At 49.0% G+C, this 18,682-nt stretch overlaps 1 protein-coding gene across 1 annotated transcript in view; it reads left to right on the forward strand.

Annotated features, from left to right (window-relative positions):
- GLI3 (GLI family zinc finger 3) overlaps positions 1–16,849 on the forward strand; it is a 258,993-nt gene extending 242,144 nt beyond the window's left edge. The window contains exons 10-14 of the mRNA XM_021703657.1: positions 1,830–1,979; positions 3,097–3,261; positions 8,552–8,842; positions 13,295–13,622; positions 14,493–16,849. Coding sequence (XP_021559332.1) covers positions 1,830–1,979; positions 3,097–3,261; positions 8,552–8,842; positions 13,295–13,622; positions 14,493–16,837 — 3,279 coding nt within the window. The 3' untranslated portion in view covers positions 16,838–16,849. The remainder of the gene's footprint in view (positions 1–1,829; positions 1,980–3,096; positions 3,262–8,551; positions 8,843–13,294; positions 13,623–14,492) is intronic.
- The last annotated feature ends 1,833 nt before the right edge of the window (positions 16,850–18,682 follow it).

Below are 18,682 nucleotides of genomic sequence, written 5' to 3' on the forward strand. Positions count from 1 at the left end.
CACCCAGTGTTCCCTTATTCGACCCAGCCAGGTAGGATTCGTGTTTGGATATCATTCACATCCTTTTGACTTCTTGATAGTGTATCATCTTAAAGTGATCAAACACATTACATTAAAATCATATTGTATGGACACTAGGTGAAATGAAGCTAAGTTAAGATAAGCAGAAGCATCAAGTTCAATCTCTTTTGTCCAGTGAAAGTTCAGTTTGCCACATGAGTCCAATCAATTCAGCAAAATATTTACTGAGGACCTGCCAGGTGCCAGGGACCCCCGGCCAGTTGCTGAGACTATGAAGCTAGAAGCTGTGGGTCCTGTCCTCTAGGAGTAGACTCAGCCCGAGTTCTAACTCCGTTTTCCAGCTCCGCCTGCCTCCCTCTTCCTTCCTCCTTCCCATCCTTTCTCTTTGTTCTTTCGTGTCCATCAATCCAAGGAGCTTATTTCCAGTAGCTTGGGGAAAAGTGAACCAAGAGCAGTTTATATGGGATGGATTCGTGTGATTGGCAGGAGCTGCTTGAGGAGCGGGGAGTTCATAGCAACTGTCTTTCTCTGCCCTCACCCAGTGTTCAAGTCCAGGAAGCAGAACACACGTCACTTTTTCCTGCCGCGGCAGGCCCCCTCCTAGAGGAACCGGGCAAGGCCGGCTGAGGGTGGAATCTTACCCGCGGGGCCCCCAGAGACCACTCACTCAGGAGTCAGAGCCTACGCAAGAAAGTAATTAAACGTTCTGTTATGACCACGCAGTGCATGGAATCCGAAGGGGGCTTTCTCTCACTGAACAGGTTCATTTGTGGTGTGTTTTTACGTACGTTGAGAAAGTCCTTGCAAGAATCTTACATTAAGGCAGACAGAATGTGGGGTAACCAGAGAATAAAACCAAAAGGATCCACCCAGGACATTGATTTCCTCAGTAATTAAATGGACATTTAAATCACATAATCGTCTTACTTAAACTGACTTAAATTTGATCCAAGGTGAGAACCTTCTCTTCCTTGGGTGTTTCTGTAGGGTTCTTTGTGTCTTCCGGTTGTAGAACCCTTGAGATATGACCCCAAGGAACTATATAAAAAATGGTTCTAAAACTGAATTAATGAGGCATTCAGGGAAATTCATCTTTGTTTTACAAATGAAGTTAAGAGAGTTCTATAGAGCTGGAAAGGAACCTTGGAGCCTAGGTGAGCCATCCCTGTGTTTTGTACATCAAGAAGGCTACGATCCAGAGACGATAGCATTTCTTTGGTCTCCTGGTTCTCTTCAGTATTTGGTTTATTTGTCTGTGATTCATCGAAGAAAAAAATCCCACTAATTGGAACTAAAGTGTAGTTTGAGAAAGCGCTTCGGTTTTTGGTGCTCCTGTCACAGAATGACGTGTGTGTGTGCACACGTGTGTGTGTGTGTGTGTGTGTTCCCTTCCTGAGATCTCAGCCGCAGCGCTAACCCGAGCGGTGGGAGCTGGGGAGTTCCCCTGTGCTCTGTTGACCTTGACCCCCACTCGGCCGGTGAAAAAGGGGGAGGCCCGGCGAGGACGCATGGGCTCACCCCATTTCACAGCTCCCCTTTTCAGAGGCCGTGTGCGGTACCTTTTCTGGGCCACCAGGCCTCCTCCAAATAGCACCACTCCCGCTGGTTAGGAAATGTATGTGCACGGTTACTAAGAGCAAATTTACTTAAGAAACATATCAAAAAAAAAAAAAAAGATCATCTATATATAAAGTTATCCTATGTTCCTTAGGGCTGAGGGTTGGGGCACTTCTTGCCCTCCCTTCTGTCACCTTCAGAAATGAGTCCTGCATTCCCACGCACTTTCCCTTTCTTTTTCCCCACCCCAGCATATAAATAACGACCATATTCACGGCGAGAAGAAGGAATTCGTGTGCCGGTGGTTGGATTGCTCAAGAGAGCAGAAGCCCTTCAAAGCCCAGTACATGCTGGTGGTGCACATGAGGAGGCACACGGGGGAAAAGCCTCACAAATGCACTGTGAGTGTGCGGCACGAGCTGCGGGCGGGGGGCCACCCGGCAGGGGCGTGTGTCAGGCTGGGGTTCGGGTTCCTCCGCGGGGGGCGGGGCGTCTGCACGCTGTGCAGATGGACCCGGCCAGGCGGCGGGAGGAGCCGGGGTCTGTGATGAATGCCTGGAGTTCTGAGAGGGTGTTCTGGGATGGGGGGGAGGCCAGAAGTGGAGAAGGGGCCCTGACAACCACACTTCGGGGGACAGCGGAAGCGCTCTGACCTGCCCTGTCCGACACGGTAGCCGGAGGCCACATGTGCCCCTCGGGTGCTTTGGACACCTGGCCAGAGCAACCAAGGAACTGATTTTTGTAATTTCATTTTTTAAAAATGTAAATATCAACAGCCTCTGGTGGCACGTGGCTCCCACATTGGACAGCAGACTGGCAGGCGGGCGGGCGGCAGCTGGGATGCACTGGTGGGCACTGGGAATGAGTGTATGGCCAGCATCCTGCCCAGCACTAATGCCCATCACGCGGGAGGACCCGGAGGGCAGAGGGAGGTGCCAGCTTTGACTTGAAACCCTTAAGCTCACTTTTAAAAACAGAACCCACGTGACTTCAGAGTTTAACTTTGCCTTCCTAGTCCACCCCCATGGCCCTGTGTAGACCCACAAGAGGGCTGGGACTAAGCCTCCTTTCACCGAGGTGCCTCCAGGCTCACTGGGCACTGCTCAGCCCTGTGCTTTACATCTTAAAGGCCCTTTACAAACACGATCAAATTCCATGCCTTTGTATGGACACAAAGCCATATTAGTGAACTTTGTGCTGAATCTAAAATCAGTGGGAACTTGAGGAGATCAATGAGCAGATAATGAAACCCATTGTCCACATTGAGTGGTCTATTAAAAAAAAAGAAAAAAAAAAAAAAAAAACCTCCAGGACTTTTTAGTAGCCCTGAAAACGCTGTCTCTTGAACTGCACTGAGCCCCATCTGAATCCCAATAAATGCAGAGTTTAGTAGACTTTTGTTCCTCGGTTTTGAAAAGCTGCTGACCCTCGAAATGTCAGTCTTTCATCAATTTTGAGGGAGTGTTAGGCATAAGCCGTTATTGTGTGGGGTAATGCAGATTTACCTGTTGTCCTTAGTTTGAAGGTTGCACAAAGGCCTACTCGAGACTAGAAAACTTGAAAACGCACTTGAGATCTCACACTGGAGAGAAACCGTACGTCTGTGAGCACGAAGGTTGCAACAAGGCTTTCTCAAATGCCTCTGATCGCGCCAAGCACCAAAACAGGACGCATTCCAATGAGGTGAGGCTCCCCCACGAGACACTGTTTGGGCCCCGAGCTCAGGGTGGAAACAAAGAGCCCTCACGGGCAATGCACTTGGAGACAAGGACCATTCCGTTTCATTTCCTCTTGGCCCAGCAGGACTGGGCGCTGAGGCTGCAGGTGAAGGCCTAGAGCCTCCTCTGCCATGGGGCTGGCTGCAAAGGGTCCTGGTTTGGTGAGTAACGCAGACCCAGAGGGAACTTCAAACCCCTGGCAAGCAAGTTTCGCCTTGTTCAGAACTGCCACCTACTGGTCAAACAGTAGGAGCATTTAACTTTGGCATTCCACCCACTTGCTCTGCCTGGAATAGCATGAATCCCTGCAGAGGACGACCCCGTAAGCAGCAAGGATAGACGGCCACTTTTCCTTGCTTTCTCCAGGTGGTATCTTCACATGCGTTCTGGCCAAAAAGACCTTTACAGGGCAGCCAGCCATGGCCAAACATGATTTCCAGGCATTCTAAATTCCAAAGGCTCTTGAGCTATTCTCAGAAATCCAGAATGGTTTCTAGTCAGTCATTTAAGATCGCATATTGGATAAAGCTTCAAGGTTGGTGGTGGTTCCTGTTGTGTTGTGGTTTGTCCATAGTCATCCCCCCAGAATTTCAGAGCAGCCTTAAGAATGAAAGTGGTTTCAAATTATTTTGCCTGGGTTTTAATGCATGTCTGCCTGAAGGCCTCCAACTTCTCTTTGAAGAAGGTCTAGCGCAAAGTTCTGGCTCCTCTGTGAAACCTTCTCTTGAATGAATCCAGAGATTAACAAAAAGGCTCCCTGCCTTTTGCATAGAAATGGGATATTTAGCCAGAATTTGTTAACATGAGACATAGTTCTGCCCCACTAAGGAGGTCATCAGTTTGCTTGACAATGTGAGAGAAGGAGCACATGACCTGGCTCAGCAGCTCAGGGACCATTGGCTGTAAGGTCCTCTCCAAGTGTCCCTTCAGCTTACAGGACAGAGCAAACACATCTTTAATGGGATGAGCCACACTTTTCTTAAAAAGACCACACTCACTCTTCAGCTCATACATGCAGGTTCACACGTACAGACTCTTTTTGAAAGGGTCATGGCAGAATAAGGAGACTTACGTCATTTGGAGTCTCTTATTATTAATCAACTGTTGGAGGATGCTTTAGGGGAGTTGCCACATCTCCATTTTTTTATGTCAAAAACGCCTTTACTACATGTAGAAGTTGCTATGTAATCTGCTGTTCTTGTTTTGTGCAAAGTTTTAGGGAGTCTAGGCGAATCCGTAGAGACGGAAAGCAGATCAGTGGTTGCCAGAGGCTGAGAGAAGGGAATAGGGGGTGACTGCTAATAGATACAGGATTTCTTTGGAAGATGTTGGAAATATTCTGGAATTTGATTGATAAATGGTGATAGTTGCACAAGATTGTGGATGTACTAAATGCCACTGAATTGTGCAACTTAAAAGGGTTCTTTTTATGGTATGTGGATTATATCTCAATTTAAAATGTTTTAGGGGATTCGATTAAGTTAGAATTAAATTGATATATTTAACTGCACTCTAGAAATTTAGAAGGTATTCATTCCTATAGATTTTAGGACAAGTTTCCCTCCTGTTATTGTGGAGAAATTGGGGCAGTGGGTGTGTTAGGATTAGCAGTGAACATATACACACATACTTACTCAGCTTTTTATCTTTCTTAAGGAGTTAAATTATGTGCATAGCTGTTTGCTTTGCTTAAATGCATTAGAGTGGAGCTTGTCCACCTCCGTGAGGTCAAGAGTGTAGCGCCATGTGAGCGTTTATCCATTATGAGATTAAAAGTTATCCTGTTCAATCATATCTTTCGCCAGTGTTGAGCAGTGTATCTAAAATAAGTTAACCACCTTGACCACGCAAGGCTTTGGCCCTCCGTGTAAATGATGGACGGCTTCACATCCACCAAAATTAAGAATCTAGATTTGTGTCATGAGCCGGTCCTAGATAAATCTGGGTATCTTCTTTCATTTATTTGCTCTCATTTATTTGTACTTTCATTCATTCCCTAAACAAATATCGATAGCTAGTTAGGTGGCACACGCTTTGCTGTTGTGGGTATAGAACAGAAAGAATACCATGGACTTGAACAGGAGGGGCGTCATTCCCGCTGGGGAAGCCAGTCTGGCCTTCCTCCTGCACCCTTAGTCTGCCTCACCCATTTGGGGCCATAGCAGTGGCCTCTGCCAGGGATCCCGACTCTAGACCACACAGCTCATGTCCCCCCAAAGCCACACTAGGCAAGTATCCTTGAGCTCTGACTCAGTTGTATCTCCCTTTCCAGAACATTCCAGTGGCTTCCTCTTTCCTAGAGGGAAAGTTCAGATTCTCTCGGCTTGCACCTGCTGGCACCCGGCCCAAGCCTGCCCTTCAAGGCTTGACCTCTGACCTCTGTGGCCATGAGTGGAACGGGACAGCCACACCCGCATGCGTTAAGCGGTCCTGCCTCTGGACCGTGGCTTTCCTTTCACATCCTCTTACCTTCATTTTTATCCCTCAGAATTTTGGTCTACTTTCAGGACCCAGCTACAGAGCCTTCTCCTAATAAAGTTTGGTTCACTGAGTAATTACTCTGTGCCACAAACACATCGTGATGAGCGTTTCATATATCGTCTTATTTCACCCTCAGACCCCACGAGCTGGGTGTTATACCCAGATATAAAAGCGTAGTAACCGATGCTCCCCACAATCATCCCAACTAAAACATGATTGTCCTCCGTCCACATCCTTCTGTGGCATTCATACTTGGGCCTGGTGATAATTACATGCTGTCTTATTTTTCCTGCACATTTTGTAACCTTGGACATTAAATCCTGCAGTATATGAGTCTTGCCTATAGTGAGGACCATTAAACGTTTATTGAAAAATTTAGTTGGATAAATGCTACAAAGTCAAGTAAAAAACACAGCAATTACTTTCACGAAGTACCTTTCAGCTGAGTGAGTCAAAAAGGAAACAACCATGGCAAAAGTTGAACATCTAGGACGGGAGACACAGGGAACTCAGTGAGACTGACAACATTTATTATCCCTGCGTACACTTATATTTCATTTCAGTCATTGATGGCAAGCAAAGACTTTCCACCTCTATTTGTGTCCCCCTTTCCAAGCTAACCCAGGGTATACACATGCATATACTTATGGGAAGAGTAGCTCCTCAGGCGTGTAATGCGGGCCCGGCTCTCTCCCTGCGCCCCCCTGCCCCCGACACCTGCGCCATGCATCCCGGCGTGCCCGCTGATAGAACAGTCCATCACGGCAGCGCGGTGAGCCGGCGTTGGGCCGATGTCAGGACGCCGTAAGGTAATAGCACTCATTGCTGGAGCCATTCTTCTGTCCCTAATGCATAGAAGTCAATGCGCTCGTTTCATTATATATGTGCTGCAAATCACACCAGCCCCTGAATAGAAGTAATTCATAGTTAATGGGAATCAATTCTCCCCCAAAAGAATCTCAAATTTGGAGGTGAAGTCTCTCGGGATAATTTTCGGAGTCTTCACTACATTAGGGCATTTCATCATTTTATGTAGCACTCAGTCTGTCTTGGGCTTTTAGTGAAAAAGCATCTTTTAGACACATACATTCTATAAGACAGGATATCTTTTTTTAATATAATGGGTACATTATACTAATCATGCTTTTTATGACTATCGCTTACCTAATAGCTCATCTTCTGGTCTACACAGATACATACTTTTTTTTTTTTTCCGTGATTAACAAATTTTATTTTATTTTATTTTATTTTTTTAAATTTTATTATGTTATATTAGTCACCATACAATACATCATTAGTTTTTGATGTGGTGATCCATGATCCATTGTTTTCGTATAACACCCAGTGCTCCATGCAGTACGTGCCCTCCTTAATACCCATCACGGGGCTAACCAATCCCCCCTCCCCCCTCCCCTCTAAAACCCTGTTTGTTTCTCAGGTCCCTAGTCTCTCATGGTTCATCTCTCCCTCCAAATCCCCCTGCCCATTTTTCCCTTCCTTCTCCTAATGTCCTCCATGCTATTCCTTATGTTCCACAAATAAGTGAAACCATATGATAATTGACTTTCTCTGCTTGACTTATTTCACTTAGCATAATCTCCTCCAGTCCCATCCATGTTGATGTAAAAGTTGGGTATTCATCTTTTCTGATGGCTGAGTAATATTCCATTGTATATATGGACCACATCTTCTTTATCCATTCATCTGTTGAAGGGCATCTCGGCTCTTTCCACAGTTTGGCTATTGCGGACATTGCTGCTATGAACATTGGGGTGCATATGGCCCTTCTTTTCACTACATACACAGATACATATTCTTGTAAGGATTCGTGACTATATTATATTTCAAGCCAGGTAAACAAAATCCCAGTTTTGACGTTGGTCATGAGTAAATGCCTACGATTCTGTGATTTGAGTAAATAATGTAGCTATAAGCATCTATAGAGTTTTTAATGACTGCATTTGTAGGTTTGGTCACCGGCCCACATGGAACATGGAATAAATAATTCACAGGCCTTAGTACTCAGGAGCAGAGCCAGACAGGAATCCTCATTTCCAGGCCGCCATCCATCAGCCCTTCTCAGTTTGTGAGTGAGCATTCATAGGTGGTTGAACAGGGCTTTACAGCTTTGAGGATCAGAAAAGTTCTGGATATTCTGAGCCCCGAACATCCCACACCGTTGTAATGTGACCCAAATGGACATGTTTTAGTCATATCTAACACGGAAGAGGCTATAGGCAATTTTTTTTTACGATGCCTATGTGCACATTTTCACAACGGGTGTAGTGATTTTTGATCTGAGAACCAGGAGTCCCTAAGAAATTTCTTCATACAAGTTCTCCCAAAGGCATATAGCAGTCTTCTGATGAGGTGATGGGGGTCTGAGCCTTCTATAGTTGTCACCATCATCATCATCATCATCGTCTTCCCCATCACCATCTTCAAATACCTATTGAGAAGCTACCCCAACACCAGGATCCTTCTTCCTACTCATAGGATAAATGTTTCCAAGCATATCCAGGCGATTTGCACATTTGTAGCTCTCCTTGAGCATTCTCTAAAATAATAGTCTATTAAAACTAGATTCACACTGGCCCCTGAGCAGTGTTCAAATGGCCTTTATTAAACCCTTAGTACCCAGAGGTATCTGAATACTTCCCAGCTTTGTGGAAGTGCTTTGAAAGAAGGCTGCGGTGTGCGTCCATGAGACTGTTGGGCTGGGGCATTAGCACTTTGATAACAATCTCTTATTTTGTTCTTGTGGCTTTTGGCAGAAACCGTATGTGTGCAAAATCCCAGGTTGCACGAAGCGCTACACAGACCCGAGTTCCCTCCGGAAGCACGTGAAGACAGTGCATGGCCCAGAGGCTCATGTGACCAAGAAGCAGCGTGGGGACATTCATCCTCGCCCCCCCCCACCCCGTGATTCCGGCAGCCATTCACAGTCCCGGTCGCCTGGCCGGCAGACTCAGGGAGCCCTTGGGGAGCAGAAGGACCTCAGCAATACTACCTCAAAGCGGGATGAATGCCTCCAAGTGAAAGCAGTCAAGGCAGAGAAGCCCATGGTATGTCATTCACTTTCCTTCTGCTTGTCCCCAAGCCATCCTAGGTCATTTTAGAAAGTCAGCGAGGGCTTGAGGAGGGACTAGACTGCCCCGGTCCTCACTGCGTTGGGCTCTCTGATTGAAGGGGTCAGGAGCTCAGAAACCCGGATGCCTTACTTAAGGTTCATCGGCATAGAATAACTCAGAAAAGAGTGTCAGCGTTTGCTAACTGGTATCAGTCTGGAACCATACCACATCGTGGCAGGTAGAAAGAAAGGCACGACTGTCTACATTTTCAGTAGACCTGTAATGTAGAAAATCAGCCATTCTGTCTTTCTGTAAATTAGTCTTTTGCTTTGTGCTTTGCCCTGGTGACCCTGAGATAAAAAAGCCACAGTCCCTATTGTTTAGTCCCGTGGGATAGACAGACCACCAAAAAGCAAATACTCACAACCCAGTGTGATGGGTCTTTCCCACGAGTGTGTGTGAGAGCATTCGAGAGGGGAACAAACTGCCAGTGCACTTGAGGATGTGATGGGGGCGGCGGAGTGGGTGGCCCTCAAGTTTAGCACTGGGGGGGGGAAGGCGCAGGGCCTGGGGAGCAGGGCATTGCAACAGGAGCCGTGGGGCCCCAGGACCATGTGCAGGAGTAAAAAGGAGTGAGGAGGACAAAGAGGTTATATTTTACCGGTGATGGCGAATGACCTGGCACGGCTGATCTTTAGAAAAGCCAACCCCCTTTGCCAGGCTCGGGATGGGCTTGATAGACTGAAGACCATTTGTGCAGTGGCACCCGAACCAAGGAGGTGAAGAGCAGGGGATGACAGAAAGCTGTCATCAGGAGAGATCATTCTGGTTTGGGGCCGTATCAGTCACCAGACTGCTGTATGGATTATGCTACTGTTGCAGCTTCTTGCAAACTCCCTTGGTGATTTTTTTTTTGGTTAAGGACATGCCATACTAAAACGTCTAAAACTGTAAGAAAGGCAACAAGAAGAATGAAAAGAGTAGCTATCGGAAGAGCTCCGGTACATTTGTATTTGGCAGCATACGTAACAGAGTCAGCTCCGCGAATGTGTTGGGGTCTCCTCCGGCACTCTGTATATGAAGGAAACATACCAGATAGAAGTCGTGTGCTTGGATTTCCAGATGCACGGGAGTGGTCAGCCAGACGTAGCTGTACTCAGTTTCAGGAAGTTTCTTCGTAAAATTAGAAAAGTCCAGCAATTGGATGGACATCCTAGGAGTTCCTGGGTGATGTCACCACGCAGCAGTACCTATGGATAGGAAATAATGCACATGTACAATTCCAGAGTTGACTGAGTGGAATTTAATCATCGGTTGAATTTTAATGACTTACTGAGTTTGTTTTAAGAGTTTTAGATGGTGACGTTAAGTGTAGCCAAAAATAATACAGATAAGCTATCCAGATTTATCATGACTTCCCAGTGGGTAGCTATATTTTGCTTTTAAAAAGCACCTTAGTCAAAAGAAAGAAAGAAAAATAAATATAAAGCACTTTAGTCAAAAAATAAAAAAAAAATAAAAAGCACCTTAGTCAAAAGTTGATGTATGTATTATGACTCATCACCATACTGTAAAATTAATCAGTTCATAAGCGGTGTTGTACATACTTTTTGGGGGGACCACATATCCATTTCCTAAAATAAAGTCCACCTGTACAATGTGCAGAACATTCAGCAGTTTATCCTCAAGTGTTTAATGAAACAAGGAAAATGAATTTGTAGTCTCCTAGATTATGTCATCAAAAGACAATGATTTATGTTCTTCGGCCATCCTAAGGACCCAGAGCCTCTTGTACCTTGAATGTACATCCCTAGCTCAAGAAAACTTGTCATCTCCTCTCTAAACACCCATTATTTAAAAAGAAAATTGGTAGAAATAAGAACGTATAGTGATTTGGCTCAGTGACATCTGAGAGGCCCCAAGATGTGAACTATTTTATAAAGTAATGAAATCACAGAAACAGGCTGGGAGGGATCATAGAGATTGAGACGAGGCTCCATATTTTATAGATAAGGCTAATAAATTAATCAAATTTCCCACAGGGGATTATTTTGTCTGTATATGTCCATACACATGTAGATATGAATAGATCGCTTTGTAGACATTTACTAATGCATATAAGATTTACATGTCTAATATTCTTTCTTTAAAAACATGTCTTTGATCATCGTGCTATGAATTAAATTCTTTCTTCTTTTTTCTTATTAATTCCACATCTCTTCTGTGTAATGCTCCTAAATGTCTTGTTCTCACTTCCTAAGGACAGTGGGTAATAAGGTGAGGGAATTTTGGCTTCTCTGCTCTTTTTGTTTTGTGTTCGTTTTAACATTTAACTTCTATGCGTTTGGTTTTTCTTTAGTTCTTGTGCTTTGTGATATCTTTGGTAGAGAACATTACTCAGCTGCATTTCAAACATAGAAGCAATGTGTTTTGACCATTCAGCATGTGGAAATGTGGAGTTAGATGGTGAAATTCATTGTTCTTTTTGTCTAGGTTTTCATAACAAATCATAGCCGGCCAACCAAGCAGATGTTCTCAAAGACTATTTCATTATCAAATTGACACATGTAAATTCACTTTGGGGCCAGACCGATACTACTCTCTTTGAGGACGATCTGGATCCATTTGTTGTTCGCAGTTTAATCTGTATGGAAATGTCTGACTCCTCTGAGCAGCTCTCTGGTTGTAAATGCCTTTGTGCCCCCTTCCGTGCCCTGTGGAGGCAAGTCTGCCGTGCATGTGCACACACACACACGTGCACACACAGATTCACCGGCACACAGTCTGAGCTGACAGTCCAAGAGTCAAAGACCTCCGAAGCCCCGCATGCTCCAAGTACCTTGGGAAGGAGCAGGTGGCCTGGCCCTCCAGGATTCTGCTGAAGCAAAACGTGAGCAAGGCTTCCTGAACTCACCATCAGATTTGTGTATCTCATCTGGCTCTGCTTGGTTGCCCAGGACAGACTCGGTGTATCACATGGCACTCACTTAGAAAGTGTTCATCTGCTTGGCTGTATGTAGTGTGGTTGCGGAACGAGTGTGAGGGGTTCTACTGAGAAGCCCTGTGCCGAGAAGCACTTCCCAACAGCGCTGTGCACCCCATCTGGGACAACAGTGGGAGTCCGTACCTGAGTGCCTGTGGTTCTCTCTCCCTGGAGAACGGGCTCTTGGGGCTGCTCTCAGGTTCCAGTTGTTACAGTAACGCTGGAGAGGGCCCTGTGGTACCGGGCTGGGAGTCTAGGCTAGTCTTATCATTGACTTTGTGACTTTGTTATTTTGGGCAGTCACTGAACTTCTCTGAACGTCGCTTTCCTTATCCACACAAAAGGGGTTATACTGTTTGTCAGCCAATTGAATTCACCAATGCAATTTTAGAGCGGTTCTAGGTTGTGCAGACCGGTCATTGAGGGCCATTTTACCTGGTGTTCCCCCACCACCCCACCAGACCTGAGGATCACCAGCTCTCCACTCCCCGTCTCCCGGAGTCCTGGGGCGGGTGGTTCCTTTCCCTGACGGAGCTCCAGGGCCCTGGATCAAGTTTCTATCTAGATGCAGAACTGGCTGATACAGTCCACAGTTGGGGTGAGGGAAACATTACCCTGTTCTCCCAGAGAAACGCCGGGGCACTTTAGGGGAAACGGTAAGATTATTCCCCAGATTCAGATGGCTGTAACCTGCAGCCTTTCTTCCCCTCTGGGTACGGCAGAAGCCAAGGGATTGAAGTTTTGCCTCTTACAGCTGCCTCTGTGAACAGCCTGGTTGGGGTTCTACAGAGCAGGCAGGTGTAGACAGAAGGGGGGAGGTTGCACAGAGCTTGGGGAACCAGCCCTGAGCAGCTCAGAGAGGATCTCACGGGAAAGGAGGTCGTATGTGCCTCGAGTGCCCATCTCCCACAGACGCTGTAGCCAAGCAGGGCGAACCTGCCGACCAAAGCCCCCTGGGGTCAGGTGAGCCGCGAATGCCCGCGGAGCCAATCAGGAACCGTTTCCCAGGTCGTTTTATATTTCGTGTGCTCTCTGAGCCTGACACTTAATTCCCACCACAGTCCCGAAAACTGATTAAGTTGTCCCCATTTGGTAGATAAGGAAACAGGTCTAGAGTGACTGAGTATTTGCCCAAAGAATCAAGTCAAGTTGTTCAAGTGGGATTGGAGCCGAGGAAGCCTGTTTGGCAGAGTTGGCATCTGGGGCAGGGTTCCGTGGCTGATGTCGTGCCGGTCACCGCCCACCCCCCTCAGCACGCCCTGCTGCCATTGCCCCCCGCCCCCCCCGCACATCTGCCTGGCATCCCCTCAGCCGCTGTCGTTGAGAGAGGCCACCTCCATTCCCCGGCACACGGTTCTCCTCACGCCACCCCCGGAGCCCCCTGCAGGTCGAGCGTCTGCATGAGCTCCCCTGCCTTTCTCCTTCCCGGTGACGTCTCTTGCCTTTGCCCTTGACCCCAGCAGACATCTCAGCCAAGCCCTGGTGGTCAGTCTTCATGCAGCAACCAACAGTCCCCCATCAGCAACTATTCCAGCAGTGGGCTCGAGCTTCCTCTGACCGACGGAGGTGGTGTGGGGGACCTTGGCGCCATCGATGAAACCCCAGTCATGGACTCGACCATTTCCACGGCCACCACCGCCCTGGCCTTGCAAGCCAGGAGGAACCCGGCAGGGACCAAATGGATGGAGCACGTAAAACTAGAAAGACTCAAACAAGTGAATGGAATGCTTCCACGACTGAACCCCGTCCTACCCCCCAAAGCCCCTGCAGTGTCTCCTCTCATGGGAAACGGTGAGTCCTGTGCCCCACCTCACGTCAGCCCCGGGCTCTCTGTTCGGTCCGCGCACCCGAGCCGCTCGGTGTGTGCTGGTGTGTCCCCCTAACCTGGTCCTGAAATTCTACCGTCACCACACACATCGGTGTTGCCTTTTTGGGAGAGTCCGTATTTTAAAAGCAGGTGGTGAGGGGATACTGCGGACACAGAAGGTAGCGCCCAGTATGCTCACTCTGTGTGTGACTCATGTTCTCACGGTGAGATCATAACTGTTGGGCCGGACTGAGGAACTCCCCTAGCAGAGACATCCGGGGTTAGCACTGCCATCCGGTTTCCCGTCTGCACCTGGGAGCTCAGCAGCCACCTTGACTGATGAGTTCCCAGGTCAAGGAAGGCCAGGCAGCCTTGCACGTCGGCAGCCCCACGTCAGGTTTTGCTTCTGAGATGACACTCACTGCCTGGAGCGTATTCCTAAGGGTGAAGCTCCCCACCATCCAACCCAGGCATGCTCCACCTTCACAGATGTCAGAGGAAGCCCTGAGTAGATAGGACACTCCCCAAATGCCTTTGGCCTTGGACTTGCCTGGACCCGGAGCACTGTGCCCTGCACCTGTGAAGGAGCTTGTGATCCAGGCTGCGTTTACTGTTCTGTTTAAGCCGGGGTCTGCAAACTTTCCCGCGGACTCGTAAATAAAGATTCTTGGCAACGCAGCCGCACCCACTCCTTCACGGTTCCCTGGACTTCGGGGCCGCGCCGCAGAGGTGGGGGGCTGTGGCAGACACTGCCGGGCCCAGGGAACCCGAAACTGGTTTCACCCCATCCTGCACCCTGACCTGTTTCCAGTCCTCCCGAAATGACTGCACGTCTCCCACCCTTTTCTCTGCAGGCACGCAGCCCAGTACCAGCTGCAGCTTGGGCGGGCCCGTGACTCTTCTCCCGAACAGAAGCGACCTTTCGGGCGTGGACATCACCATGTTGAACATGCTCAACCGGAGGGACAGCAACACCAGCACCATCAGCTCTGCCTACCTGAGCAGCCGCCGCTCCTCGGGCATCTCCCCCTGCTTCTCCAGCCGGAGATCCAGCGAGGCGTCCCAGGCCGAGGGCCGGCCCCAGAACGTGAGCGTGGCCGACTCCTATGACCCCATCTCCACCGACGCCTCGCGCAGGTCCAGCGAGGCCAGTCAGGGAGACGGGCTGCCCAGCCTGCTCAGCCTCACGCCAGCCCAGCAATACCGCCTGAAAGCCAAGTACGCAGCGGCCACGGGCGGCCCGCCCCCCACCCCGCTGCCCAACATGGAGAGGATGAGCCTGAAGACCAGGATGGCCCTGCTCGGGGACAGCAGGGAGCCCGCGGGGGCCCTGCCCCCCGTGCACCCTCCGCGGAGGTGTAGCGACGGGGGCGCCCACGGTCATGGCCGCCGCCCTCTGCTGCCCGCCGACGGGCTGGGCAACGGCGTGAGGAGGGCCAGTGACCCGGTGAGGACGGTGTCCGAGAGCCTCTCCCTGCCACGGGTGCAGCGCTTCAGCAGCCTGCAGAGCTTCAGCCCTCCAGCGCTGCCTCCCTCCCTGGAAAAGCGCAACTTCGCGCTTCAGAACTACACGCGGCCTGAGGGCGGCCAGCCCTGCCATTTCCCGGCGTCTCCCTGTCCTCCGAGCATTACTGAGAACGTCACCCTGGAGTCCCTGACCATGGACGCCGAGCTGAACCTGAACGAGGAGGATTTCTTGCCCGACGACGTGGTGCAGTATTTAAATGCCCAGACCCAAGCAGGGTATGAGCAGTCCTTCCAAAGTGCCGTCTCCGATGACGGCAAAGTGCCCCCCGGGCCCGGCCTGGGGAGTGGGCATGGAGACTTTGACACCCCCGGGCTGCCAGACGGCCACGCCGGCCACGCCAGCCAGCAGTACCGACCGCTCGAGCAGCCTTGCCCAGAGGCCAGCAAATCCGACCTGCCCATTCAGTGGAACGAGGTCAGCTCCGGCAGCGCCGACCTGTGCTCTTCCAAGCTGAAATGTGGCCACCGGGCCGCGGCGCAGCAGGCCCGAGCCTTCGGCTTCTACAACAACATGGGCGTCCACCCGCAGCATCCCTTGAGGAGCGGGGCCGGACCCACCAGGGGGTACCCGGCCCTCACTGAGCCCGGCAGCTCCTACGGCAGCCCAGAGCACTTGGTGAGCCACAGCAGTGGAGGCGGTGGGCCTGGCACCAGCGGGAACGCCTTCCACGAACAGCCCTACAAGGCCCAGCCGTATGGAAACTGCCTCAACAGGCAGCCCGGGGGCCCTGGCCTGCTCGACGGGGCCTGTGGTGCCGGGATTCAAGCGGCAAAGTTGAAAAGCGCCACAGTGCCGGCGAACGGGAGCCAGCCAGATTTTGGCCTGTCGGTGGCGCCCAACGAGTCAGCGGGCGGCGCCGTGAATGGCGTGGCGCCCCAAGACCTGGTGGGCCAGGGGTACCCAGCCCCTCAGCTGCTCAGTGACCACCAAGGGGCAGGCCGCGCCGGCCAGCAGATGCTAGGGCAGGTTAGCGCTACCTCACACATCAACATCTATCAAGGGCCGGAGAGCAGCCTGCCGGGGCACCCCTGTCTCGGCAGCCAGCCGTCCAGCTTGGCAGCTTCCAGGGGCTACCAGGCGTGTGCCGGCTACGGGGGCATCAGGCGCCAGGCCGTGCTGAGGGGCAGCCTCACTGTGCAGCAGGGACAGCTCAGTGACACCAGTCAGACCTGCAGGGTGAATGGCGTCAAGATGGAGATGCACGGGCAGCCCCATCCGCTCTGTTCGAACGCGCAGAGTTACTCTGGTCAGTTCTATGACCAAACCGTTGGCTTCAGTCAGCAGCAAGACATGAAAACTGGTTCATTCTCCATTTCAGAAGCCAACTGCCTGCTACCGGGGGCCAGCGCCGAAAACTCTGAATTACTCTCCCCAGGTGCTAACCAGGTGACGAGCACAGTTGACAGCCTTGACAGCCATGACCTGGAAGGGGTGCAGATTGACTTTGACGCTATCATAGACGACGGGGACCACGCCAGCCTGATGTCAGGAGCCCTGAGCCCCAGTATCATTCAGAACCTTTCCCACAGCTCCTCCTGCCTCACAACGCCGCGCGCGTCCCTCCCACTGCCCGCGCTGTCGGTGAGCACCACCAACATGGCCATCGGGGACATGAGCTCCTTGCTGACCTCCCTCGCGGAAGAAAGCAAATTCCTTGCAGTGATGCAGTAGGTGTTAGGAGAAAGGCTGCCAACCAGCGTGAAGCTTTAGCAGTTTAAAAGATTAAATGGACTCAGTTTCTTGCTGGTTTGTTGTTGTGTTGTTGTTGTTGTTTTTGTTTTTGTTTTTTTTAGTCCTGTATGTATTTTAGCAATCTCATCTCACCTAACTGGGATGTGTTTCAAGTATATTCCTTTTATGGAAAAGGACTCTGAACAACCCTAAAGTATTCTAGGGAGAAACTGTCTTCCATTTCAGTTTTGAATCAGTATTGTTACACTCGAATCATCCTCTTTGTTTCCTTTTTTTTTTTAACTGTAAGCCCGCCCCTCCCCCTTTTTTAGTAAACCAGTGTAAATGTGTGATGTGCATGTTCTTCTTTTCGAAGAGGGGTCAAACGAGAGGATTTGACATGTTTCTCTGTTTCTCAAAGGAAATCGGAGTTGGTGTGCTTTGGACCAAGGGGTTACGCTTCCAGCTTTTTAAATTTTCCTTTACATGTGCTCTGTGTTTCTTTTTGTTTTTTGTTTTCTTGGGTGTTTTTTTGGTTGTTGGTTTTTTTTGTTTGTTTGTTTTTGTTTTTTGGTAATTCCCACATTGGGCACAAGAATCAGATTATGGATAGTGAGTTGAAGAATCCTTTGTGTGTGGGCTCTAGTAGACATGACCAATTTTTGACGCACCCCTCCGCCCCCACTCAGGTCAGGGCACGCTTTCAATGGTTGCACACAAGCGGAAATTTGGGGCTCTGGCAGATGAACGAGTTTGCTCACGGTTGGGGTTTAGAATTCCTCCCTTCCGTCTGTGTGCTCAGGGCAGGTCTGTCTACGTGCTCACGTCTCAGTTATCCACGTCGCTTCTCCTCCCTCTGTCTCTACGACCGCTCCATGTTGCTCGGCACTCCAGGGAGAGAGGGGAAGGGCAGTGGGTCTGCGACTTCCATCTGTTCTGGCAAGAAGTTAGGTAGATTGTAGAGTGAAGCTACTGGATAGAAATAGTTTGGGGAACATTTGTGGGTTTGCTATATTTGTTGATTATAATTCCAGCTCTTCACCTGTTATCATAGATAACCGAGAATTGATTATATATAGTTCTAAGTATTTAGGTATTTAATAAACGACCCTGCAACCGGCTCTTTCATTAGCATACGTTAATTCCACTATAGCGAAGGAGTATTTCTATTCTAAGTACCCTATTTTAAGGGATTTATAAAACTTAGTTGTAAAGGAAAAAGCTCACATACAATGACATTTGGAATAAATCACCTTGACCGTTGTTAGTATTTGAAAGCACTAGGGAGGATGGTTAGTAGATGTGTGGATGCCTTTTCTTACACCCTAGCTATTAAATGATGCATCCATTTAAGTTAAATGTTCTAGGCAGTGAGTCCTTCATGCGGACTGAATTTGTACTTTCGTTTTGGATTAAAACATTTAAAGACTAAAAAAGTGCAGCTACTTGCCATGTGCAGCTAATACACATAAAAGACATACTATGTGTGTACAGAGTACATGGATTATCCAGCATCTTACATTTAAAAATATGTAAACTATTAAAAATAAAGTACTAACACCTCAGACTACCTGCTCTTTTTTGTCCCATTGACCCTGGAAGATGGATTTATCCAAAGTGACTCATGAGTCAGTTGTGTGGCTTTTCCCCCTTTATTCCTGCCATTTAAATTAGTATTCGACAAAGTCAAGTAAAATAAAACATGAAATGATAGGAAAAAATGTTAGCACCAGCCCATTTTTCTCACATTCGTGATCTCTCATTTGAACCAAGAAACTCAGCGTGGAGGTAAATTTGCCTTTTGGGACTTTGTGGCTAAGAAAGTTGGGTTTGCTTTCGACCGAA

This window comes from Neomonachus schauinslandi, chromosome 12, assembly GCF_002201575.2.
Source record: "Neomonachus schauinslandi chromosome 12, ASM220157v2, whole genome shotgun sequence".
NCBI classification, from domain to species: Eukaryota; Metazoa; Chordata; class Mammalia; order Carnivora; family Phocidae; genus Neomonachus; species Neomonachus schauinslandi.